The sequence below is a fragment of the Emys orbicularis genome, chromosome 3 (genome assembly GCF_028017835.1).
Source record: "Emys orbicularis isolate rEmyOrb1 chromosome 3, rEmyOrb1.hap1, whole genome shotgun sequence".
Lineage (NCBI taxonomy): Eukaryota > Metazoa > Chordata > Testudines > Emydidae > Emys > Emys orbicularis.
The window spans coordinates 176335-201654 of NC_088685.1; the positions used below are offsets into that span (position 1 = coordinate 176335).

At 45.6% G+C, this 25320-nt stretch overlaps 1 protein-coding gene across 1 annotated transcript in view; it reads left to right on the forward strand.

The window, feature by feature from the left end:
* Positions 1–24924, forward strand: part of ZNF512 (zinc finger protein 512) — a 42594-nt gene extending 17670 nt beyond the window's left edge. Inside the window, exons 4-13 of the mRNA XM_065400971.1 lie at positions 3144–3230; positions 4718–4842; positions 5281–5367; positions 7002–7100; positions 10310–10477; positions 11250–11444; positions 17005–17106; positions 23303–23365; positions 23927–24025; positions 24351–24924. Coding sequence (XP_065257043.1) covers positions 3144–3230; positions 4718–4842; positions 5281–5367; positions 7002–7100; positions 10310–10477; positions 11250–11444; positions 17005–17106; positions 23303–23365; positions 23927–24025; positions 24351–24662 — 1337 coding nt within the window. The 3' untranslated portion in view covers positions 24663–24924. The remainder of the gene's footprint in view (positions 1–3143; positions 3231–4717; positions 4843–5280; positions 5368–7001; positions 7101–10309; positions 10478–11249; positions 11445–17004; positions 17107–23302; positions 23366–23926; positions 24026–24350) is intronic.
* Positions 24925–25320: the final 396 nt, after the last annotated feature.

The following is a 25320-nucleotide window of genomic DNA, read 5'->3' on the forward strand; positions in this document are numbered from 1 at the left end:
TAAATCTCACTCACCCTTGAAGTTTTAACCAAGCCCCACTGAATGGGAGGTTAAGGTTTTGGACTGGGACCTGGGTTCTATCTCTGGCTTTACCACAGCCTCCCTGAATGGTGTCAGGCAAGTCGCTCAGACCAGATTTTCTGAAGTGGGCACTAATAGCAGGCTCCTTGTTTTCTGGCTGCCCAACTTGATACATAGAGCTTGACTTTCTGAAGTGCTTCAACTCACAGCATTAGGTCAAGGAGACCCTGTGGATGCATAGCTCCTTTGATAAGCGAGGTCCTGTGTGTCTTGAGTTGAGCACCCAGAGTCTTGCCAGCTTCCTGAAGTAGAGGTCTGAGACCTTGCTCATGGAATTAGTAATACTAGTCAGTGGAAAAGGTGAAGCTAGAACTCATGGTCTCAAGGCTCTCAACCCACTGTAAATTCCCTTAGGCCAATGGGTATTTTGGGGGGAAAGCAACAAGAAGATGTGGAGGAATCCGTATTGTCTCTGTCCTGTCTGTTACTCTAGCTCTGTGCCAATTGTATTGATATAATGCAGGAATTGCAGCAGGGCCTAGGAGCATGAACAGTGCAGATGGAAATGTCAGAAAATTAAAAGCATTCACCATTTTTATATGCCTATTAGAACTCATTGATTTTCCATGTTTTAAAAATGGTGATTTTCCACCATGTTTTGTAACTTGGCCAAATGTGGGTGAATTTTCCTGGGAAAAGCAAAAGGCACCTCTTGGACCCTACTTGCTACTCCAAATCACAGGCTAGAGCTATTCCAAATCGGGGGGGGAGGGGAGGGGAGGGAAGGGAACTGTAGCTGAAATTAGGCAGTTCTAGTGGAAAACGTAGGTAATCTTCATTGTAGGCATTTCTACAGCCTTGAATATAATAATACTCCACACGACTTACAAAGTAATTTAATCCCCCGCTTCCAATTAATAATTTGCAAAAGATCAGCAAAGCAAGAATTGTTTGCTGGAAAATCTGCAAATAATTGTAATGAACAAATGCAAGAATTTCACAAATAGCCAAAAGGTGTCAAATACATTATTTGTTACTCAGGACTAGAGGCAGGCTATAGTTTGTAACTTTTTCTCTCATGTGCTCACTGATAAGCTATTCCAATAAGTAGTTTTTTATGGTATTGGCTCAGCTGTGCTGTAGCAAAGGCAGAGCTTTTATTATGCTGTCAGCTAGAGCTGTGTTTACAATGAAAAGCAGTGCTCTTTTCAGTCTTAATGTACAGCACCGTATTCAGGAAAGTAGTCTCTCTAAAACAGTAACTGAATTTTAAGTACAAGAAATGTCTTAGTCACATCCCTGAATCGAGCAAATAGAATTAAAATATTGGCACATGAAATTGCAAGTCCAGTAGCAATTTTGTACTGGTGACCCCTTTCACATAGCAAGCCTCTGAGTGTGACCCCCCCCTTATAAATTAAAAACACTTTTTTATATATTTCACACCATTATAAATGCTGGAGGCAAAGCAGAGTTTGGGGTAGAGGCTGACAGCTTGCGACCCCCCCATGTAATAACCTCGTGACCCCCTCAGGGGTCCCAATCCCCAATTTGAGAACCTCTGATCTATCAAATTGGGGGAAATGACTGGAAAATAGCAAATATAGTATGTATATTTAAGAAAGGTGTGGGGGGGAGTTATCTGGGCAACTATAGACCTGTCAGTCTGACATTAGTGGTATGTGTGACGGGTTGAATCACAGAACCCCCTTGGGAGCTGCCACCTGATGTGCCAAGACTACTTCTGCCCCTGCTTTCCTGCCCTGTCAGCTTAGGACTTCAGTGCCCTGCCTGGTTTGAGCCAGACTCGCTAGCCTGCTGCAAACCCAGACCCAGGTCTGAACCACGTCCCCTAACAGCTGTAGGCTTGACTGAAAGCAGCTACCAGAAGTGTTCTTGTCTTTAACACTCAGATGCCCAACTCCCGGTGGGGTCTAAACCCAAATAAATCCGTTTTACCCTGTATAAAGCTTATACAGGGTAAACTCATAAATTGTTCGCCCTCTATAACACTGATAGAGAGATATGCACAGCTGTTTGTCCCCCCTCTCCCCCCAGGTATTAATACGTACTGTGGGTTAATTAATAAGTAAAAAGTGATTTTATTAAATACAGAAAGTAGGATTTAAGTGATTTCAAGTAGTAATAGACAGAACAAAGTGAATTACCAAGTAAAATAAAATAAAACACACAAATCTAAGTCTAATACAGTAATACAATTGAGTACAGATAAAAACCTCACCAGTAAGCTTCCTTTTACAGACTAGTCTCCTTCTAGTCTGGGTCCAGCAATCACTCACACCCCCTGTGGTTATTGTCCTTTGTTCCAGTTTCTTTCAGATATCCTTGGGGTGGAGAGGCTCTCTCTTTAGCCAGCTGAAGACCAAATGGAGGGGTCTCCCACAGGCTTAAATAGACTTTCTTTTGTGGGTGGAGACTCCCTCCTCTCTCCTATGCAAAGTCCAGCTCCAAGATGGAGTTCTGGAGTCACCTGGGCAAGTCAGTCCATGCACTCACAATTTTTACAGGCAGAAGCCATTGCTCACATGGTATCTTGAATGTCTCCAGGAAGACTTCTTATGTGGATTGGAGCATTGTTCCTTAAGTGCTTCTTAACTGGGCACTTAACTTGGCGAATTCCTTTCTAAAGAAGCTGACCGAATGCCTTACAAAGCTTACTTGTGCACAATTCTGGTCACCCATTTTCAAGAAAGATCAGTTGAACCTGGAACAGGTGCAGAGAAGGGCTACTAGGATGATCAGGTGAATGGAGAACCTGTCTGACTAGAGGAGATGAAAAAAGATTAGCTTGTTTAGCCTAGCAAAATGAAGGCTGAGAGGATATTATTGCACTCTGTAAATACATCAAAGGTATATCTCCATATATATTTTATATTTATTTCTTGAGCCATATTTAACTAGCTTTGGATGCTGAGCTAATGGACTCCATTTTAAAATCAGTAAATAAACTTCAGTCCTCTGCAGAGAGAAATTGACCCTTGCAGTCCTTGCCTGCCAAGCCAGCAGCTTGAATAGGGCCCCTGCCCCATGAGCTCCACTTTCTGTCTAATGAGGGTTTGCAGAGTTAGGTTTCACAGGTTTTCTCATTGTTTACATTATAGCAAGGAAAAAGCAACGAGCTGGGGTGCAACAAAATCCCAAATCCAAAGGGCGTTATGTGCGGAAAGAGCCACCAACGTATGCAGCAGGTAAGAGGGACGAACAGTGTTTATGCAACAGGTAAGAGGTGAATGTAGTTCTGTGTGGTCAGTCCTGGGTAATGTTTTTCTGTGATCTCAGTCACTTTGCTTTTGGCAAAGGAGTGTGGATACCATTGTCATAGGGACCCGATGGCATTGTAGGAATATCTAATGGTGGTGGTTGCAGCATGTTGCTCTTTACCACTTTGTCATTCAAACCTATTCTATGGTAATGCTCCCTTTCTAATGCGTGGAAATTTAGACTTTGTACTGGCACTGCACGTTCAATGGTGCCTGGGGAGGGAATCACTTCTTGAATTGTGCAGAAATACATCAAGCTGGTTTCAGCCTAGACGACAGTAAAATATTCAAGTATCAGAGGGGTAGCCGTGTTAGTCTGGATCTGTAAAAGCAGCAAAGAGTCCTGTGGCACCTTCTAGACTAACTAACTATTAGTCTGTTAGTCTAGAAGGTGCCACAGGACTCTTTGCTGCTTTTAGTAAAATATTCATATTTCTTTCACTCAGCAGAATGAAGGCATTACTACAAATCACCCCACGCCATAGCCTGATAGCCAGAGGCTCAAGCAACCCCGTCTGTAGCCATACAGTAACACCCTTGTTCTAGTATCAGAGGGGTAGCCGTGTTAGTCTGGATCTGTAAAAAGCAACAGAGAGTCCTGTGGCACCTTTAAGACTAACAGATGTATTGGAGCATAAGCTTTCGTGGGTGAATACCCACTTTGTCAGATGCGCGTCTGACGAAGTGGGTATTCACCCACGAAAGCTTATGCTCCAATACATCTGTTAGTCTTAAAGGTGCCACAGGACTCTCTGTTACCCTTGTTCTAGAATGTTGGACCATATAACGTTCAGCCTTTGTTACAATCAGTGGAGTGACCAGTGGAGTGTCTACTACACCCACTCAACTCCCAGCTCCTATTCAGAAGGCCTTATGATTAAGAACATAAGAACGGCCATATTGGGTCAGACCAGTGGTCCATCTAATGGTCTGAGTCACATCAGCCTCCCCCCTGTCTCAAAGGGACACCTTTTAGAGTTACAGATAAGGAGGAACTGTATTGGAGCACATTGCCGTAAGGATTCCAGTTCTGGCTTTCATTCTCTGAAACCATTTTCAGGCCAGAGAATCCTTGGAGCTGAAACTTCTGCTAATTCTCAGAAAGGGACCAGGGACTGGAGGCCACACCTGTCCGTATGCTTTTCTTTGCCTGTTGTGTGGCATGGTCTTCTGGAGCAATTCCATGTTTGCATGAAGTAGCAAAGCCATTTATTAATGTACAGTGAAATCACATAGAAATCCTCATTCCTTCAGCCCCCTTTAGTTAGTAGAATGGGGAATTTGTTCCCCAGCAATGCAAGTAAACCATTAACTTAAAGAAAAGCCCTTCTGCCAAAGCTAGAGAAAACCTATGTTGTGTTTCATTTTGTTTTTGATTTTCTTCCTCTTCTGCCTCCATTCCTGTGATCTGACAGGCAGTGTGGAGGAACAGTGGTACCTGGAGATCCTAAATAAGGGCAGAGTTACCTGTCCAACATGCAGAGCTGTGGTCAGGAAGACTGTAGAGGGACTGAAGAAACATATGGCGAATTGCAGACAGGTGAGAGAGACAGAATAGCACCATCTCCTATTCCCTTTTTCCCAGCTTAATGACTGCAGTACCTGCCAGCAGGTACACAACCTTCAGACCAACAAGAACCACACCATTTCCTTCTGTCACGTTAATGTGTGAGGTATCCATTTGTCTGTCTGTAAATCAGTGTAGTCAACTGCTCCTTCCTATCAGTGTTACTTGTGGTTTTAGGAAAGTGGGCAGAGACCTATCCATTCTCTTTTTCTTACCCTGTCTCTTTCTCTAGTCTTTATACCCCTGTAAAGTCTGTTCATTGACTTCCAAATGCACGGTGGGTTTTTCTCACTGTGCAGTTATCTGACCCATACAAGGTTTTCTTCCAGCCTGCTGCCCCATTTCTCCTAAACAGTCACCCAATATCTGAGGTTTGTGTTAATGCAGTCTGCACTTTTGTTTTACTTGTAGGAGATGTTCACATGTCATCACTGTGGAAAACAGCTCAGGTCTTTGGCAGGAATGAAATACCACATCATGGCAGATCACAACAACCTGGTAACGTTGGTATTGTACGTCTAGCAGAAGCCCTGACCTTCCAGGCCAGACAGCCCTTTGTTGCTCCCTTGATGCACAAAGAGACTGAAAGGTGGTGGTTTGTCAAACATTTTCTACCTTTAAAAGTTCAGGTCTTATCTAACCAGTTTTTCCTGAAAGATTGAATACTTGGAAAACTAGTAGCATTATGATGTCAGAAATGCTAGGCATGTGACAGCTGATAAAGATGGGAAGGACTTTCTATTCAGACTCTTTAAAACACTCGCGTGTGTATTTGTTATTAACATTTATCAAATACTCTGTGTTTTTAAAAAAAAAAAAAAAGAAGAAATGATCTGATTATTAAAGACTCTATACTTCTCACCCCTTCACTAAAGGGCTGGGAGATTTTGTAAAATACAGATCAGAGTCAGACAGCAATTACAGAGCAGACTAGTTGAGATCCTGACATTTTCTCAGTCCTAAAAAAAATAAAAATAAATTAATGGAGATATCCTATCTCCTAGAACTGGAAGGGACCTTGAAAGGTCATTGAGTCCAGCCCACTGCCTTCACTAGCAGGACCAAGTACTGATTTTGCCCCAGATCCCTAAGTGGCCCCCTCAAGGATTGAACTCACAACCCTGGGTTTAGCAGGCCAATGCTCAAACCACTGAGCTATCCCTCCCCCCTCCTTTATCCTGCATAAAGATACACAAAGGGCATAACCCACTTTCCCCCTTTAGTCACCTTTAAGAAGCCTCTGTCTCTAGGTCTGGCAGTGAAGAGTGAGACCCTTTGGGAGATGTCACTCAGAAGAGTGGGAGAGAGTTTCTAAGCTTGGTGAATTTATCCCTCATTGCTTTTTATATAGTGTTTATGACCACGGTATCTAATAGAATAAATAACTGATGCAGGGCTGTCCATCTGTGCTGCAGAGTTTGCCAACAAAACTGTCTGTTGTGTTACTGCTGTTCGGAACCCTGAGGACAGCAGTGAGACGAACAAGAATTGTATCACTTTCATGCTGCTACTGCTTGAGAAGCTCTGAGCAGCAGCTGAGACAGCAGAAGTTATTCACAAGGAAGGAGGGGACACAATGGAAGAAAAGGGAGGGGGGATTGCAGGCATGCAGAGTAATAGAGGCCTCCCCTGCCCCTTAACTCACAGGATGGGAACAGCAGAAAGAGAATGCTCCTCCTCTCTGGAGGGCAGAGGGAGCTGGGCAACTTGAAATGTATCCGATACCTGGGAGTCAGAGGCTGATATGAGAAATGGAGCCCCAACCAGATAGCACCCTTATAAGGTCCTCATATATACTCCTCTTCCCAGCAGCTGTAGGTTGGCTGGGCTTTTCATCAGGGTGGGGGCCTTTAGTTGGATGTTAAAATGATCACCTATGAAATAGTTATCACCCCATTGGGATGAATGGAACAGTTGATTCCTCTTAAAGCTATTCAGTTGTCCGCCAGACTTAAGCAGAGATCGCTTCATCAGATACATTCAGGTCATTTTTGGAAGGTTTCCTACACAGCCATAGATTTAGAAAGTGCTTAGATTACGGAGCTGGATTATGGAGCAAATTCCCAGAATGTAGAATTACAGAGTGCTGAGGGCCCTGTGTTCACCTTTTTTTCTCTCTGCTTTGCTTTTAGCCAATTGTGAAGGAGGGAGGTGAATTAGATGAGCCGTGTGAACGAGACCGCCTCCGGAAGGTGCTGAAGCGAATGGGAAAGCTAAAGTGTATGAGGGAGGTGAGCTGCAGTATCTTGCATCCCAAATGAAGCAGCATCCTTTGCCAGAGTTTAGAGCACTGCATGATGTCTGCTGGACTCACTTACAAGAGCCAGTCAGTGGGACTTGTGCCAAAGCTCTGGTTATGGTTTTAAGACAATGGGCCTCTTCAGAAGAACCTAATGCTGTTAGGTAACTGGGTGGACAGCACAATGGCAGAAGGGATTAAAATAGACAAATGTAAGGTGGCGTACTTTTAGAAGGAATGATTTAAATGATCTGCACTCGCTGAACTATTGTAACCTCTTACCTAAGGATGTGATCGGTTCTGGTGGGCTGTAGCTCAACCCAAATTATAGGGCTTGATGTAGGTATTTCGGCATGAACATCTCTGGCATATGTTGTGCAGGTCAGACTACATGATCATCATGATTCCTTCTGGCCTTAAATTCTATTAATCTAATGAAAACGGAAGATGTAGAGGTAATTGTGAAAAGAACAGACATCTGCTTAATGTGCAGCAGTGATCAAAAGAGCGAGTAAGGTACTTAGGAAGTACTATGGCTTGGATAAACTTTGGCCACAGCTCCATTCTCAGTGAACAGGTGTGTACTTCACCACAGATTGCCCAGCCCACCTCTACAATCTGAATGAGGTCAATAACTGAATGAGCCATATAGACTGACAGCCCCTCTTGCCTCTGTGGGTGGACTGTCTGGGTAAGGGCTGAGAGAAATTGGCAGGAGACAATGTACGCAAGCTTTTTGCCCCAAGCTGTAGCTGCTCTACAGAAAGAGGGTTTCAGTTTACAAGGCCTCAGTTTGGTACTTCTCATGCACTGAGTTCACAGCAGGATGGGAGGGGACAAACATCTAATATTTGTGCTGTCATCAGTGTGTCCACACCTAAGATTCTGCATTTGGTGTTCGTCATTTTATCTCAGAAAAGACAAAACAGACATTTAAAACAAAACAGTAAAATCCCAAGGAAGGGTAACAAAAAAGATTTGGCAGCTATTTATAGTGGGGCTGAAAGGAGGGTACCATAAGAACGGCCATACTGGGTCAGGCCAAAGGTCCATCTAGCCCAGTATCCTGTCTTCCGACAGTGGACAATGCCAGGTGCCCCAGAGGGAATGAACAGAACAGGTAATCATCATGGATCATCCCGTCGCCGATTCCCAGCTTTTGGCAAACAGAGGCTAGGGAAACCATCTTTGCCCATCCTGGCTAATAGCCATTGATGGACCCATCCTCCATGAATTTCTCGTTCATTTTTGAACCCTGTTATAGTCTTGGCCTTCACAGCATCCTCAGGCAAGGAGTTCCACAGGTTGACTGTGCGTTGGGTGAAAAAATACTTCCTTTTGTTTGTTTTAAACCTGCTTCCTATTAATTTCATTTGGTGGCCCCCTAGTTCTTGTGTTATGAGAAGGAGTAAATAACACTTCCTTATTTACTTTCTCAACACCAGTCATGATTTTATAGACCTCTATCATATCCCCCCTTAGACTCCTCTTTTCCAAGCTGAAAAGTCCCAGTCTTATTAATCTCTCCTCATACGGCAGCCGTTCCATACCCCTAATAATTTTTGTTGCCCTTTTCTGAACCTTTTCCAAGTCCAAGTCTTTTGAGATGGGGCAACCACATCTGCACACAGTTTTCAAGATGTGGGCGTACCATGGATTTATATAGAGGCAATATGATATTTTCTGTCTTGTTATCTATCCCTTTCTTAATGATTTCCAACATTCTGTTCGCTTTTTTGACAGCTGCTGCACATTGAGTGGATGTTTTCAGAGAACTATCCACAATGACTCCAAGATCTTTCTTGAGTAGTAAAAGCTAATTTAGACCCCATCATTTTACATGTATAGTTGGAATTATGTTTTCCAATGTGCATTACTTTGCATTTATCAACATTGAATTTCATCTGCCATCCAAAGAGGAATTCACTATCCAAAGAGTAATTAAGGACTCAGGCCAGATTCTCTGCTGTCCCTCTTGGAAGGTGTGGTATATCGTGGCTTTATTCCACCTGTGCACTCTCTGAATTTTGCGTCTGTCTTGAGTGCCTGCCACTGCCTAGCTCTGAGTTACAGCAATCTTGCACGGCTACCTGAGGATTGCTGCCTGGCCCAGAATAGCCAGAGTGCATTGTGCTACAGACACACTCCCTGCCCTGATCTAACAGCTGTGCGAGAGCGTGGCATAGGGCTGTTCTGAGGAACTCCTTTACACAAGTGATAATCCACTAAGGGATGTAATGGTGTAAATAGGCTGTAGCGACAGGCAAAATCTGGTCATGAGGCTGCTTCATTTGGAAGAGTTCAAGGAAGTATGAGAGGTATTTAGAGCAATGGATTGTGTTGATGGGGCTGACCATGCTTTATCCTGCCCTATCAAACAGAATGGGAGGGTGCTGTTGTAATGCTGACAGACCCCGGTCGTCGATGGGCAGGATCAAACCTGGGACCTCTGGAGCTTAGTGCATGAGCCTCTACTGCATGAGCTAAAAGCCATATAGCTGTTGGCTAAGGCTGTAGAGCAGACTCATTAATCTCTCTCTAAGTGGCCTCAGTGCCACTAGATGGGACAGAGCACCACACCCAGGAGGTGTGGGGGTTACACTGTAAGATGAAAATTTCAAATGGACAAAAGTAAATGTGTGTTTATGTAGCACACAATTACTCCATGGAGCTCACTGGTAGGTGATATTAAAGCAAGCCACTGACTGGTCTAATGTGGGTGTTCTGTATTTATTGTGTAGGATGCCTCTAGTCCCCAAGCACTTCATTTTGGCAGCTGTACTTCATTGCTGTGATCACTTCCCAGTTCGCCACAGTGCCATAAATATTGGTATCTCTTCATGTGGTCACTGCCATTGGAGGGTTTCTTGCCCCTTTGAACATCTGTAATGTTCTGCAGCTGCCAAGTAGTTACCTAGCTCCGTAGCTTTAAAAGGGTGGCATCTGCAGTGAGGCAAAGAGGGAAAACAGTGACCAATGGGCTCCTTCATCTAGCCATGAATGCTTTCCCCAGGACAGTATTACACAGTGATGTGCATTATGGGGGTTTTGTGCAACATCTGAGACTGGCAGCTGCAGCCTGGATGGACCATTGGCTTCTTCAGATTCAGTAGGGTTATTTCTGTTCTTTGCCAGCCAGGGATGGGGTCTGCCACGTGTGCCAGAGCTCTGGCTCCATGCTCTTCTCTTCTGTACTGACAGGGGTGTACAGGCAGCTTCACCAGCATAATGGGATACCTGTACCATATGAAAAAGTGTGGGAAGGAGGCCTCTGAGTTGGAGAAAATGGCCATGAAATGTCGTCACTGTGGGAAAGCATACAAGTCAAAGGCAGGGCTTGTTTATCACCTTAGGTCTGAACATGGGCCGGTAAGTATGAGTTGCCGTTGTTATCGGGAAAACGAGCTATGGGTGGTGACCTCTCTTTCTCCAAACCACTCTTTCATTTGCCCACTTTGGACAATTGATTTTGATCTTCCTGGGCCCCCTGTACACTGGAGAGCCTAGTCCTGTCTGTTTCATGCTCCACAGTGTGGTAGGGGCTGGCAGCCGCCTCCTGCCTTTCTAGTAGAATACTCCTTCCTGATCCCTTTTCATCTGGGAGGGGAACATGCGATGCTTCCCTGGTGACTGAGACTTCTGCAGCTAGGACAGAGCTTGATACGTAAGTAGTCTGGATGGCAGCAAACCATTCCCCAGCTCCCCTCACCATCCTCCATGGGGGTATGGTGCTGGCATGTTTGATGCCTGTGAGAGCTGCTGGTTGCTCTTTTTCTCCTCCAGATTTGAGATCCGTCAGGAACTAGAATGCATGTTATTCCTGAGGTATTCAATAGAGATGGGAGTGGGGTGCCTCAGCCCATCCAAGGCACATATCTCTGGTTACTTTTTGAGCCCAGGTGCTCTCAAGCCTTGTCGTGTCTGGGCAGAGAGCTCTTCCCACAACTGCCCTGATACATGGATCTCACGGTCTTTTCCTGCCCCCAGGGTACTCTTGTGCCTGAGTTTTTTGAGGGGAAGTGACTGGGATAGGGCATTTTGGCCTGGGTCTGAAGGACCTTGATGGATCATTCTAGGCATTCAAGTGTGGTCTAAGTGGGATCTGATGAATAGGGCTCACCCTATTGGCCTTTCCTTGCAGGTCACTTTCCTCCATGAAGAAGGGAGGCCTGAGAGTCTGAAGGAAATGACCCTGGAGCCCAGTAATGCAGGCAGAGTCCAGAGGAAATCTGCTAAGGTGGCAGTCTATTACCTTCACGAGCTAGCTAATGAAGAGCTGGCCAAGGAGTGGCCTAAGAAGAAGGTTCTACAGGACCTAGTCCCAGATGATCGGAAGGTATAAGGCTTTAGGTGGGGACTGTATTGGCAACAAGTCTTGCACAGTAGAAGAATCCTGCACTGGCCCCTAGGAGATGGCACTGTATAGTGCTTTCTGGTTCCAGGCAATGGGCCAATAGTACCTGATTGGGTGCGGAAAGAGCTGATTTATGACACAATATAAAATGGGGTATGCCTGGCTAGGCAGTAGTACTGCTGAAAAGGATTTGGGGATTATAATGGATCACAGATTGAACATCAGTCATCAGTGATGCACTTGCAAAAAATGCAGATATTCATAGAAGACTCCTGTTACTACATCCATGTAAAACATGGGAGGTAACTGTTCTTTGGAATACATGTCTGCAACTACTCAAAGAAGTGTGTGTATGCCCAGCGCACTGAAATCAGAGAATATTGCCTAGCAGTACCCTAGGAGTGGCACTCACGCTCTTCCCTCATAGCCCCTGCCATGGCTATATAAGGGTGGCGCTTCTCTGAGCCCCATAATTTCCTTCTCACTGCCCAGAGCTAGTCGGGGCGCTCAGTGTGGTGTTTCTTCACATTGATTTTCATACCTCAGTCTTCTGAGATTTAGTTGTAAATAATTACAGTAGTTCGTTAGCTAGTAGTACCTTAGTTAGACTAGTGAGTTAGGTTAAATAGCTTTGTTTTTTTGGTGGAATGCCTTCATCAGGATTCAAGCACTGTCTTTCGCGTGGGGTGGCTATTCCTAATAGTGATTCCCCACACACAGTGTTTATTGTGTTGGGAGAGGTGCTTCGTCTGCAAGTCTTTAAGAAAAGAACGCAAGTGGCAAGGGACTTGAGACTCAAGCAGCATCTGATGGGGCAGGCCAGGAGGCCTGCGTCAGCACCAGAAATAGTACCGGCTCCTCAGATGTCATCAGAGCCACAACGAGCCGATGTTCCTTGTCCGGACTCTGAGGAAGAGGGATCGTTGACTGTTACTCAGGCTCACCGAGAAAAAGGACCAATAAAACAGACTGTAGTCACTCCAGATTTCGGGGAGTGTCATCTTCCTTTGCCAGAATCAGTGCAGGCTGGCACCATGACTCTTCAGGTATGTGTGGTGGAACTGGGCCTTCTACCTGCCCTCTGGTACCAGGCAACATCAACTTGAGGCTGTACCGTTGACTCTGGCATCGTCCATTGAGTCCAGTAGTGACGGCATTGACACGGACAGTGTCCACGCCTCTGGCGTACCAGGCAGTATCAGATCTGCTATGCCTTTTGGTTCCTGATTCTCCAGTTATCTAGGAACATTCAGCTGCTGCGACTTCCTAAGTAATGACCCCACCGTCGGGGTTAATTACACAGGTGTCCCAGATGCCAGCACTGCATATTGCTCTGAGTACACAGTTGAGGCTGGCACCTTCACCGGTGCTGAGGGATTCATTGGCAGAGCAGTCAGCTTCGGAACCAACGGTGATCATGATTCAAACCATGTCATGAGGATCGGTACTGACCCCAGCATCAATGCATCTTTTGGCATCGGTACCAAGAGAGAGTGCATTGCCTCTGCCAATCTTCAGAGCACCAACTTATTTACCGGCCTCGGGATTGATGTTACCACCATGTTGGACCGAGGAGGCTGGATGGTGACTTGCCCCTTGGGGGTTGCTCCCCCATTAACTCTGGATGATTCTGGGTATTCATCTAGGTCAAGCTCAAGGTCGTCCTCCTCCCCACTCCTTTGTCTTTCAAATGCCAGTCTAGGGACAGCCCAGACCTCCTGCTGATACTGACCAGGACTTTTCCTGCTGCAGAGAAAGGGGCTCTTGGCTCACTGTTTACTGGCCACCGATTCCTTACCCATCTCCATCATGGCATGGGAGTCCATGGGATGTTCCTTGTTCCTTAAGCTCCCAATTTTCAACCCACTCCAGAGCAAGATTACCCAACAAATCCATGGCATCACCTCTCCAGCCACTTACATAAGAACAGCCATACTGGGTCACACCAAAGGTCCATCTAGCTCAGTATCCTGTCTTCCGACAGTAGTTAGTGCCAGCTGCCCAGGTGCAAATTCAGGTGGAGGATGACACCTCAGAACATGTGCAACCTCAGACATATGCACAGGGTCTGGTACTGCACTGAAAGGCCAGTGAACCCCCTTCCTTAGTCCTCATCACCAGATGACACCTGAGTACCAGATGCTTCCTTTCCAGTGCCTGAGGACTTTGGGGCACATCAGGAGCTTCTTAGACAACTGGCTTCTGCCTTGGGTGTATAAGGCTGAATTGGTGCAGGAAAACACTTATGCTCCAATACTTCTGTTAGTCTTAAAGGTGCCACAGGACCCTCTGTTGCTTTTTACAGATTCAGACTAACACAGCTACCCCTCTGATACTTAACAAGTTAGTGGACATTCTTCCGTCCTCAACCCCAGGGAGAGTAGCTCGCCCTATTAGCAAAGCACTGTTGCAATCTGCCATGGCCTTGTGGAACACCCTTTGACGTCTATGGCAAAGCATATGAGCAAGTGTTATGTCCCTATGCAGGGATTCAAGTATTTTTATTCACATCCTGCTCTTAACTTGCTTGTTGTGATAGCAGCCAATGAGAGGTCGCATCAAGAGAGGTACAAGTCCATGCCCCAGGACAGAGGTAAAGAGGTTTGGTCTCATGGGCGGAAAGATTTATTCAACTTCCTCCTTAAAAATGTAAATTGCAAACCAGCAGGCACTGCTATCCAAATATAATTTTATGAACTGTGACTCTGTAGCCAAGTTCACAGACAAATTACCAAATCCCTTCAAGAGGAGTTCAAGGCATTTGTTGCGGAAGGCCACCTGGTTGTTAAGACCTATTTTCTATTGGTCCTGGACATAGCTGTTATGGCTATCAAAGTATTTGCTTCAGTGTTCACAATAAGAAGAGCACCATGGTTGCAGAATTCAGGAATAGCACCAGTTATCCAACAGAGTGTGGAAGACCTATCTTCTGATGGTCAATTTATATTCTAAGACAAAACGGTTGAGACTTTGTTCATTTAAGGATTTGCAAACAACTCTGTACTCTCAGGCCTAGCTGTTAGCTCCCTGCAAAATCATTTGGCTGCAATCTCAGCTTTCCATCCTCCCATCCAAGGAAAGTCAATATTCTCAGACCCTATGATGATGAAGTTTTTTAAAGGTATTGTTCGCCTTTTTCCACCAGTGAAGGAAACGGTGCCATTGTAGGAACTTAATATGGTGGTGGCAGCACTGATGGGTCCATCATTTGAGCTGATAACCTGCTCATTGGCTCTCCTCTTCCGGAAGAGGCCTTCTTTATGACTATAACATCCTCAAGAAAAATCAGCAATACACAAGCTTTAATGGCAGATCCTCCAGACACTCAATTCTTCAAGGACAAGGTGTCTTTAAGATCGCACTCAACATTTTTGTCCAAAGTGGTATCTGTTTCACCTTTAATTGGGTTATTTTCTTACCTATATTTTTTCCCAAACCATGTTCAACTGTGAAGGAGCAACATGTACATACCTTAGATGTCAGACGGTGCTTATCATTCTATTTAGAAAGGGATAAGCCACTTGGTACATTATTTCGACTCTGTGCTGAGCAGATGAAAGGATAACTAGTCTCCGCTCAGACTTTTTCCAAGTGGATAACTGTATTTCCTTGGCTTATGGAATTGCTCAGATGATGCCAGCTTAGTCATTACAGTCTTATCCAACAGGAGCTCAAGTGACATCAATTGCATTTCTTAGCAATGTCTCCACATTGGATATTTGCAGGGCTGCAACAAGGTCTTCTATTCATACTTTTGTTAGGTTTCAGAGTAGCAGCCGTGTTAGTCTGTATCCGCAAAAATAACAGGAGTACTTGTGGCACCTTAGAGACTAACAAATTTATTAGAGCATAAGCTTTCGTGGGCTACAACCCACTTCTTCGGATGCATATAACTTTTGTTAGACATTATGCTATCACCCTGGCATCAAGATCTGATGCAAACTTTGGTAAGACAGTTCTGCAGTCACTGTTTAAATAGACTCTGAGCTCCACCTCCTGCTGAAACTGCTTGTGAGTCACCTGAGAGGAATATATGTCTGCACCCTTGAAGAAGAAAAGACTGTTACTTACCTGTGTCTTAACTGTTCTTTGAGACGTGGATGCAGACTTGTATTTTACAACCCACCGTCTGTCCCTTCTGAGTCTGCAGCTGGGTTTCAGGGCAAAGGAACTGGGGGGGGGGGGGGGGGGGGTCAGAGTGCTGCCACTCTTATATAACCATAGGAGGGGTTATGACAGTGCATGAGTGCCACCCCATGGCAAAATTCTCCAACTTTGGTGCGCTGGGTACCTACACACCTGATTGGAATACATATCTCCACCCACATCTTGAAGAACAGCAGTTGTGGCACAGATAAGTAACAATCTTTTCTGATCTACTTAGCACTTGTGAGGCCTCAGCTGGAATATGTCCAGTCTTGGGCACCACATTTTAAGAAAAATTTGAACATATTGGAGAGAGCCCAGAGATGAACAAAAAAAAAGGGGGGTTAGAAAACCTGATTTGTGAAGAAAGGTTGAAAAAATTGAACATGTTTAGTTTAGAGAACCCTACCCTTAGTTTAGTGCCCCTATTTGGGGAACAAATATTTAATAACAGGATCTTCAGTCTAGCAGAGAAAAGTATAACATGATCCAAAGGCTGGGAGTTGATTTTTAACTGCGAGAGTAATTAACCATTGGAACAATTTACCAAGGGTCATGGTCGATTCTCCATCACTGACCATTTTTCAATCAAGATTGGATGTTTTTCTAAAAGATCTGCCTTAGGAATCGTTTTAGAGAAGTTCTATGGCCTGTGTTATACAGGAGGTCAAACTAGATGATCATAGTGGTCCCTTCTGGCCTTAGAATCTATGAATATAGCTGGGGAGTGGAAGGACAACATTAAAACAGTCTTTAAATATGTAAAAAGCTTGTATAAAGAGAATGATGATCAGTTGTTCTCCGTATCCACTGAACGTAGGACAAGAAGAAATCAGCTTAGTTTGCAGCAAGGGAGATTCAGGTTAGATATGAGGAAAAACTTTGCAACTCTAAGGATAGTTAAGCACTGGAACAGGTTACCTAGGGAGGTTGTAGAATGCCCACTCTTGGGGGGGTTTAGGAACGAATTAAACAAACACCTGTCCCGGATGGTCAAGGTACTTGGTCCTGTCTCAGCACAGGGGAATGGACTAGATGACCTCTTGAGATCCCTTTCAGGCCTACATTTGTGTGAATCAGTGAGGGAGAGGGGCCCAGGTCCTACTCTTTTATGTAACTGAGGCTGGGAGGAATCACTCCAGTGTGAGTTTGGGGGAAGTTTTGGATGCCAGGAGTGAGGTGGGGTGGGGGCTTAACCAAGCTTGTGGAGAGTCACTCAGTGGTGCTGGGGAAAGTTATTCATTGAGTTTCACTGTTAGATTGGGAGGGAAGTTTACTACAAGGGAAGTGTCTACTGTGGGGAAACAGCCTTAAAACTTAAGAGTAGCATGCCTGACCCTGTGTGTAGCCATCCTGCCATCTAACTTCAGATTCTGCCTCTATTCTTCTGTCTCAGCTGAAATACACGCGGCCTGGACTGCCCACATTTAGTCAGGATGTGTTGTGCAAGTGGAAATCGGAGATAAAGATGTACCGAAGGGTCCACTGTCCAAACCAGGTAACTAACCGCCAGTCCTTTCTAAAGCACTGAAGAGACCAAGTCTGAGGACCTTAGAAAAATAGTTTAGTCTGGCCAGGCTTTGCAGCAATGAGTTGAGAGACTTCCACAAGGCCAAAATCAAGGTTCATCTCTGTGTCTGGAGGAATCAAACACTACTTGCTCTCAGGGTGAATATCTGTCAGTTTCTCACTGAGGTTCTGGATGTGCCTGGGAAACATTTAGGTTGCTTCTCAAGAGATGATCCTGTGTTGTTATGGCTAGAAAAATCCAGTGGGGAACTATTGGGTCCATTGGTGGACACTGTTAGTGTCTCTCCAAAGGTGAGTAAGAACTGAGTGGGCATTAGTCCATTCCCTAGGAACCATCACTTACTGTTGAGAATTTTGCAAACTCCACCCAGACTTTCCAGAGGAAGGCTATTGAGGGGTTAGAGAAGCCGCTGTGCCTGCATTTTCTAGAACCCTGGTATTTTCTAGATCGTTGTTGCCTGGGCTTTAGGTCTGGGTTTAGTATGGACACTGCACTGGTCTCTCTGGTTAGTGATGGGTGAAGGCCAGATGTCCATGCTGATTCTGTTCAGTATGACAGCATCCTACAATATTATCATACCCATGGCTGCCTGGACTGTGGGACTCCTCATAGAAGAGAAATGTCTCTACTTCCCTGTCAGAGATCCTTGGGAAAGTGCTGGGAAATGCTCATCCATGCCCAAGGACTCCAGTGAGGAATCCTGGAGAGTTGTATTCTCAGCCTTCTTATATCTGAGGCCACTTGGTGGGTAGAGATGCAGTTTGGGTATGGTGCCATCATCATGTTGACAACATACAGCTCTGTCTTTTCATTGGATCCAGACTATACATCCCTGCTTTCCCAGTGTCTGTCTGAGGTAGGGGCTTGAATGGCAGTGAGCTGGCTGAGGTTCATGACAAATAAGAAACAGGTGATACTGCATGGGGGGGATTACTAAAGCATATGTGGTTGTGTGGGGGAGCTGTCCTATAGTATGAGGCTTTGCCCACATTTGTCATGAGGTTCGCAGCCTTCAGGGACTGCTGAATTGCCAGAGGTTTAGGAACAAATTGATCACAAGGACCAGATTGTATTCACTCAAGATTTCTGAAGGAACTTAAATATGAAATTGCAGAACTACTAACTGTGGTATGTAACCATCACTTAAATCAGCCTCTGACTGGAGGATAGCTAATGTGACACTTAATTTTAAAAAAGGCTCGCAATTACAGACCGGTGAGCCTAACTTTGGTACCAGGCAAATTGGTTGAAACTATTAGGGAACAGAATTATCAGACACACAGATGAACATGATATGTTGGGGAAGAGCCAACACAGCTTTTGTAAATGGAAATCCTGCCTCACTAAGCTGTCATGGGGTAAGAGGGAAGGTCCTCTCATGGATCAGTAACTGGTTAAAAGGTAGGAAACAAGGGATAGGAATAAAGGGTCAGTTTTCATAGTGGAGAGAGGTAAATAGCAAGGTTCCCCAAGGATCTGTACTGGGACCAGTGCTGTTTAACATATTCATAAATGATCTGGAAAAATGGGTAAACAGTGAGGTGGCAAAGTTTGCAGACACTATAGAATTACTCAAGATAGCGAAGTCCAGTGCTGATTGTGAACAGTTTACAAAGGGGTCTCACAAAACTGAGTGACTGGGCAAGAAAATGTCAGATGAAATTCAGTGTTGATAAATGCGAAGTAATGCACATTAGATAACATAATCCCAAATATACATACAAAAGGATGGGGTCTAAATTAGCTGTTACCACTCAAGAGAGATCTTGGAGTCATTATGAATAGTTCTTTGAAAACATCTACTGAATGTGCAGCAGCAGTCAAAAATGCTAATAGAATGTTAGGACCCGTTAGGGAAGGGATTGGTAATTAAACAGACGTGGTACACCCTCACCTTGAACACTGCATGCAGTTCTGGTCACCCATCTCAAAAAAGATGTATTAGAATTGGAAAAAGTACAGAGAAGGGCAACAAACATGATTAGGTGTATGGAACAACTTCCATAAGATGTGAGATTAAAAAGACTGGGACTATTCAGCTTGGAAAAGAGATGACTGAGCAGGGAAGGATAGAGGTCTATAAAATCCTGAATGGTGTGGAGAAAGTGAACACGGAAGTGTTATTTACCCCATCACATAACATACGTGTCAAGCTCTCTTGCAGTGGCTCAAGAGCATGGGTACCAACCTCAGGGCAGACTGTTAAGAAACAGGACACAAACCCCAAATTGGTTGAGAGTTTTATTAGATTAGTTAGATTTCACCAACCAATTATCAAGTGTATACTCCTCAAGCGCGATAACAGCCTCACAGTGGAGTCTCAGACAGTCCCCTTGGGTACTTCCATCTGTCTTGCCACCCAGGTAAGCTTACCTTTGTGATAGATGATCCCTTACATCAAAGATCACAGCAGTGTTCAGGTTACTTCCAGTCCCAAAGGATCAGTCACTTACTCCAGGTCAGTTGCACTTTAGATCTCACACCAGAAACAATGCTTGTAGCCAATCCTATAATAAACTATCTAAAGATTTATTATATAGGAAAAGGAAACGAGTTATTTACAAGGATAAAGCAGGTGATAAACATAATACACACAAATGAGTTCCAGTCTTAAGTTTAAAAAAATAATAGAAGCTTCTATAATAAGAACCTAAGAACTGCCATACTGGGTCAGAACAAAGGTCCATCCAGCCCAGTATCCTGTCTACCAACAGTGGCCAATGCCAGGTGCCCCAGAGGAAGTGAACCTAACAGGTAATGATCAAGTGATCTCTCTCCTGCCATCCGTCTCCACCCTCTGACAAACAGAGGCTAGAGACACCATTCCTTACCCATCCTGGCTAATAGCCATTAATGGACTTAACTTCCATGAATTTATCTAGTTCTCTTTTAAACCCTGTTATAGTCCTAACCTTCATAACCTCCTCAGGCAAGGAGTTCCATAGGTTGACTGTGCGCTGTGTGAAGAAGAACTTCCTTTTATTTGTTTTAAACCTGCTGCCCATTAATTTCATTTGGTGGTCCCTAGTTCTTATATTATGGGAACAAGTAAATAGCTTTTCCTTATTCACTTTCTCCACACCACTCATGATTTGATAAACCTCTATCATATCCCCCCTTAGGGCTGGTCCACACTAACCCCCCAGTTCGAACTAAGATACGCAACTTCAGCTACGTGAATAACGTAGCTGAAGTCGAAGTATCTTAGTTCGAACTACAAGGTACTTACCGCGGGTCCACACGCGGCAGGCAGGCTCCCCCGTCGACTCCGCGTACTCCTCTTGTGGAGCAGGAGTACCGGTGTCGACGGCGAGCACTTCCAGGATCGATTTATCGCATCTAGACAAGACGCGATAAATCGATCCCAGAAGATCGATTGCTTACCGCCGAACCCGGAGGGAAGTATACACGTACCCTTAGTCTCCTCTTTTCCAAGCTGAAAAGTCCTAGCCTCTTTAACCTCTCCTCATATGGGACCCATTCCAAACCCTTAATCATTTTAGTTGCCATTCTCTGAACCTTTTCAAGTACCAGTATATCTTTTTTGAGATGAAACCACCACATCTGTACGCAGTATTCAAGATGTGGGCATACCATGGATTTATATAAGGGCAATAAGATATTCTCCGTCTTATTCTCTATCCCTTTTTTAATGATTCCTAACATCCTGTTTGCTTTTTTGACTGCCGCTGCACACTGTGTGGACGTCTTCAGAGAACTATCCACGATGACTCCCAAGATCTCTTTCCTGATTAGTTGTAGCTAAATTAGCCCCCATCGTATTGTATGTATAGTTGGGGTTATTTTTTCCAATGTGCATTACTTTACATTTATTCATATTAAATTTCATTTGCCATTTTGTTACCCAATCACTTAGTTTTGTGAGATCTTTTTGAAGTTCTTCACAGTCTGCTTTGGTCTTAACTATCTTGAGCAGTTTAGTATCATCTGCAAACTTTGCCACCTCACTTTTTACCCCTTTCTCCAGATCATTTATGAATGAGTTGAGTAGGATTGGTCCTAGGACTGACCGTTGGGGCACACCACTAGTTACCCCTCTCCATTCTGAAAATTTACCATTTGTTCCTACCCCTTGTTCCCTGTCTTTTAACCAGTTCTCAGTCCATGAAAGGATCTTCCCTCTTATCCCCTGACAACTTAATTTACGTAAGAGTCTTTGGTGGTAATGAGCAAAATCTATGGGTATGTCTACTGTGCCAAGAAAAACCTGTGGCTGCCCCATGCCAGCTGTCTTGGGCTCCTGGGGCTGTTTCATTGCAGTGCAGATTTCTAGGATCCTTCCACTGTGCAGGGTCCTAGAGCCTCGGCTCCAGCTCAAGCCCAGACGTCTACACTGCAATGAAACAGCCCTGCAGCCCGAGTCAGCTGGCATGGGACAGCTGTGGGTGTCAGGCTATGTCTACACAGCAATTAATGTCCTTTATGGCTAACCCAGGCTAAGAACTGGGAATCCTTTTCTTATGTTTCGTAATCCTTTCTCCTTGTGGTATGTCTACACAGCGATGTAAGCCTTGGGTTAGTGGGATTTGAGTCAGCTGACCCATGTCAGGAACCCTGGGCTTGAGCGTCTACACTGCATTTTAACCCTAGGTTAAGGATTTTCTGAACCTAGGGTTCTGGTGTCCACACTGCTGTGCACAGATCTGAGTCAAAGTACTTCTATCCCAGAGTGCCTAGTCCCCCGTCCCCATCCCCCCCGTGAACACTCTAGCCCTACAAAAGTGGTGCACTGTGGGAAAACTCTACTGCCCACCCTGTTTCCTAAGTGGGATAATGCTGTTGATGGGACTCAAGTGCCCCAAAGAGCACATGATACATAAACTGCATGGTTAGCTCCTTTGATTGCTGTCTCAGTAGAATGGTGGCAGTTTGAGAAGGGTTTATACTAAACTTACACAGCACCACTCGGGTTTGGCCCAGCCACTCCTCCATCATGATGGGGAGGCTGCCAGGTCAGATTTGAGCCTCTGCTCTTCCAGGGGGTTAGAGTAGTCCAAAAGGAAAAATGAAAATACCTCCACGGTCCATGAAAGGGGCCATGTCCCCACAGCCTCATGCAGGGCAAAGACCAGTCGTCTTAGGAGGAAGGTCTGGGCTCCTTATCCCTTGTGTGTCCAAACAACCCAGGGCTGAGTCCCAGGATGCTGAAAATAAAAGTAAGGAAAAACTGGTCCCTCTGTTTCTTCAGAGGGCTCAGGGTGCTCTCAACGTTTCACCAGCAGATAGACCCTGTTTCCTGTGGCTAAGGAGTTCAGCACTAGCTCTCTTTGCTCCTGAAAGCCACCCACAGACCGTGCCTGAGCCAGTATTCTCCCCACGCTTCTCCAGGACTGACAAGCATTACAGGTGCAACAGGTTGGGCTTGTTTGAACCCAGAGGAGCTCTTTAACTCCTCCTCGACTGGGACAGGGGGCTGCCCCACTACAACCCTTTCTATGCAATGGACCTTGCTGTGTTTATTTAGGGCTCTATCATCAACATGCCTTGGAGTATTATAACGTTCTGTAGATGACCCAGTGCAGCAGCCACTGCCCCACCAGCATTTTCCACATGAAGCATGTTGCTCCCTGTGCTCCAGATTCTGCACTGGCTTCCTTGTGAGCACAATTCAAGGTGGTGTGATTGGTGTTCAAAGCACTACCGGGTCTAGTCATAGAGGTGCCCCTTTCCCAATGACAGCTGGGACCATTGAGGTCAGCTGCAGTACTTTCCCCATCTGTGAATGTGGAGGAAGAGTCCTAGACTCTGGTAATTACCCCCACCCATTTCTCTGACAGAGCCCAGGTTGGTGGACCTTCAGGGCATGATGCAAACCCTATCAATTCACTCGGGGGTTTAGTAGAATGGGCATCATCTCTCTCAGCAGCTCATTGCTGGCTAGAGTCTCTTTATTTTGTCTGAGATTTGCACACTTGCCCAGAGGTGGGAATTATTTCATTTACTGGAGTCTTAAACAAATCTATTTGCAAAGGGCTCTCTTCTCCCCATCCCTGTCATGTCTGGTCTTATCAAACTGTGTATCCTTTCTTTGCTTTCTCCCTTCTAAGGAAGGACCATCCCAGAGGAAAAAGCATTTCTGTGCATGGGGAACTGATTTCTCAACTGTGTCTTGCTGACAGCTGTTGCCCTTCTCTCATTTCAGGGCTGTGAGTCTGTATATGGCAGTGTCTCAGGACTCAAATCTCACCTCAGCACCTGCACCTTGGTTTGTACCATTTCTATACAGTCTCTTTCATACATGCACCCCACTGTTATTGTTCCCCAGATACGTGCACATCAGTCATTGGCCTGCTGGATCCTTGTCTGTCAATGCTCTTTAATAGCCCCTTCTCCACAGTGTCTGACTGCCTCCCCAGTATTAATGGATCTGCATCACAAATGCGCTGTGAGGCAGTAAGACTGTATGTCCTTTACACCTGTACGTGAGTCACTGTCCTGCCTGCAATCTCATCTCTACAAGAGCACCTTCACCAGATACACTCCCCCTGTGTGAGACCTGCAAGGCCTCCAGCAGTGATGGAGGTTACTTGGGGAGTAGCTGGAACTGGTTCCACCCTCATTCTCTCAGGGCACACTTGGGTCACAGCAGCACAGAAACTGATGCCCAAGTGTGCACCCTCTTGGATGAGTTCAGGGATTTTGTGCTCTGTCTCCTCACTGCTGGATCACGTCTGGCCATGCCTTGGGTGCAGGGTCTGGGCCTTTCAGCGTCACTGGGCAGAGAGGAGGGTGGCATCTGGTGATGTGTTTTCTGTTTTGGTGGCAGGGAGACTTTGTGGCTGGGAAATACAAGTGTCTCCTATGTGAGAAGGAATTCATATCAGAGAGCGGGGTCAAGTATCACATCAACTCTGTGCATGCTGAGGTGAGAAGAGCGCGGTGCCCTGCCCCCTTCAAAGTGCCAAGTCCTAGCCCTTGTCCCATGCTGCTGCCACTCTGTTCATTTTGCCAGCACCTTCCATATCCTTCAGTATTAGCCAACCCATTGCAGAATCCAGTGAGCCCCCAGAGAGCAGGATGGAATCTGCCCAGCAACTGGTAAAAATAACGCTGTGCTGGCCAGCCTAATTCTCGGATCCCATTTCTCTGCTAATCCCTGCCCTGTGGGTGGTCCCAGCAGTGGAACATGACAGGCACCCCCATTGTATCCCCTCCCCCAGTACTAACCCTCTGCTTTCTGAACCCTCCAGGACTGGTTTGATGTGAATACCACTAACAAAAAAAGCTTTGAGAAGCTGATGAAAATCCGCCAGAGAGAAGATGAGCAGAGAAAGCAGCAAAAGAAGCGTACTGCAGCCCGGAGCAGGAAGAAAAGGCCTGGGACTGTATCTGCCAAGAAGCTCCTTGGTGCAGGGGCCGAGAGAAGCAGAAGAAGGAGTAAGCGGGGGCATTCCCAGCTGGGGGACAATGAGAGCAGGAGCAGCGAGGAGGAGGAGGAGGAGCCGCAAGCTGCACAGAGAGCAGAAACTCCAAAAACCATCCGCAAACGGGGCAGGAAATAGATCATTGGAGGCAGAGGAGCCAGGAGCCCAGGTCATGGCACAGCGTCACTCCCTCCCGTGGACAGTGGCACGAGCAGGGTATCCAGTGTAGTTTGTGCCCTAGTTACAGGCTGAGTTCAGGTTATGTTAGTTGCTTATTTAGTGATTTTAAATATTTTAGTCTCTGCTTTTGTTGTCCTCCTCTTAGGGATCCTCAGCTTTGGTGAGGACAGGTTTCCTTGATGGATCTCTGGCACTGGCTGTGCAGGTCTCAGTTGGGGGAGTGAGTTCCTTTGGGGTAGTGTGTGCAGATCCTGAGCAGTTTCTGGGGTGGGGCACAGATGCTCTAGCTTGATCACCTGCAGCCCAATGCTACCTCAGGTGCTTAAAGGGGCGGCCTCTGAGACTCAGACACTGAGTGCTGTCTCCCCCTTAGGTCATTGCCATAAAGCACCATCCCTTTACTACACTAATCTCCAAACTCAGCACTGCCCAGCAGTTTAGGAACCCAGGCCTGCCTGATGGGGTAGGACATCACCCTGCCAAAAGCAGGAGTGTTTGCAATGGGCTAATGTACCCTTCAGTACCTGCCTCCTTTATGGCTGAGCACTGACTGGTCCCTAAAAGTGGGGAGGGAGCTCTTCCTCCAGTCTGTGGCTAGAGACCAGCTGTCTGTACC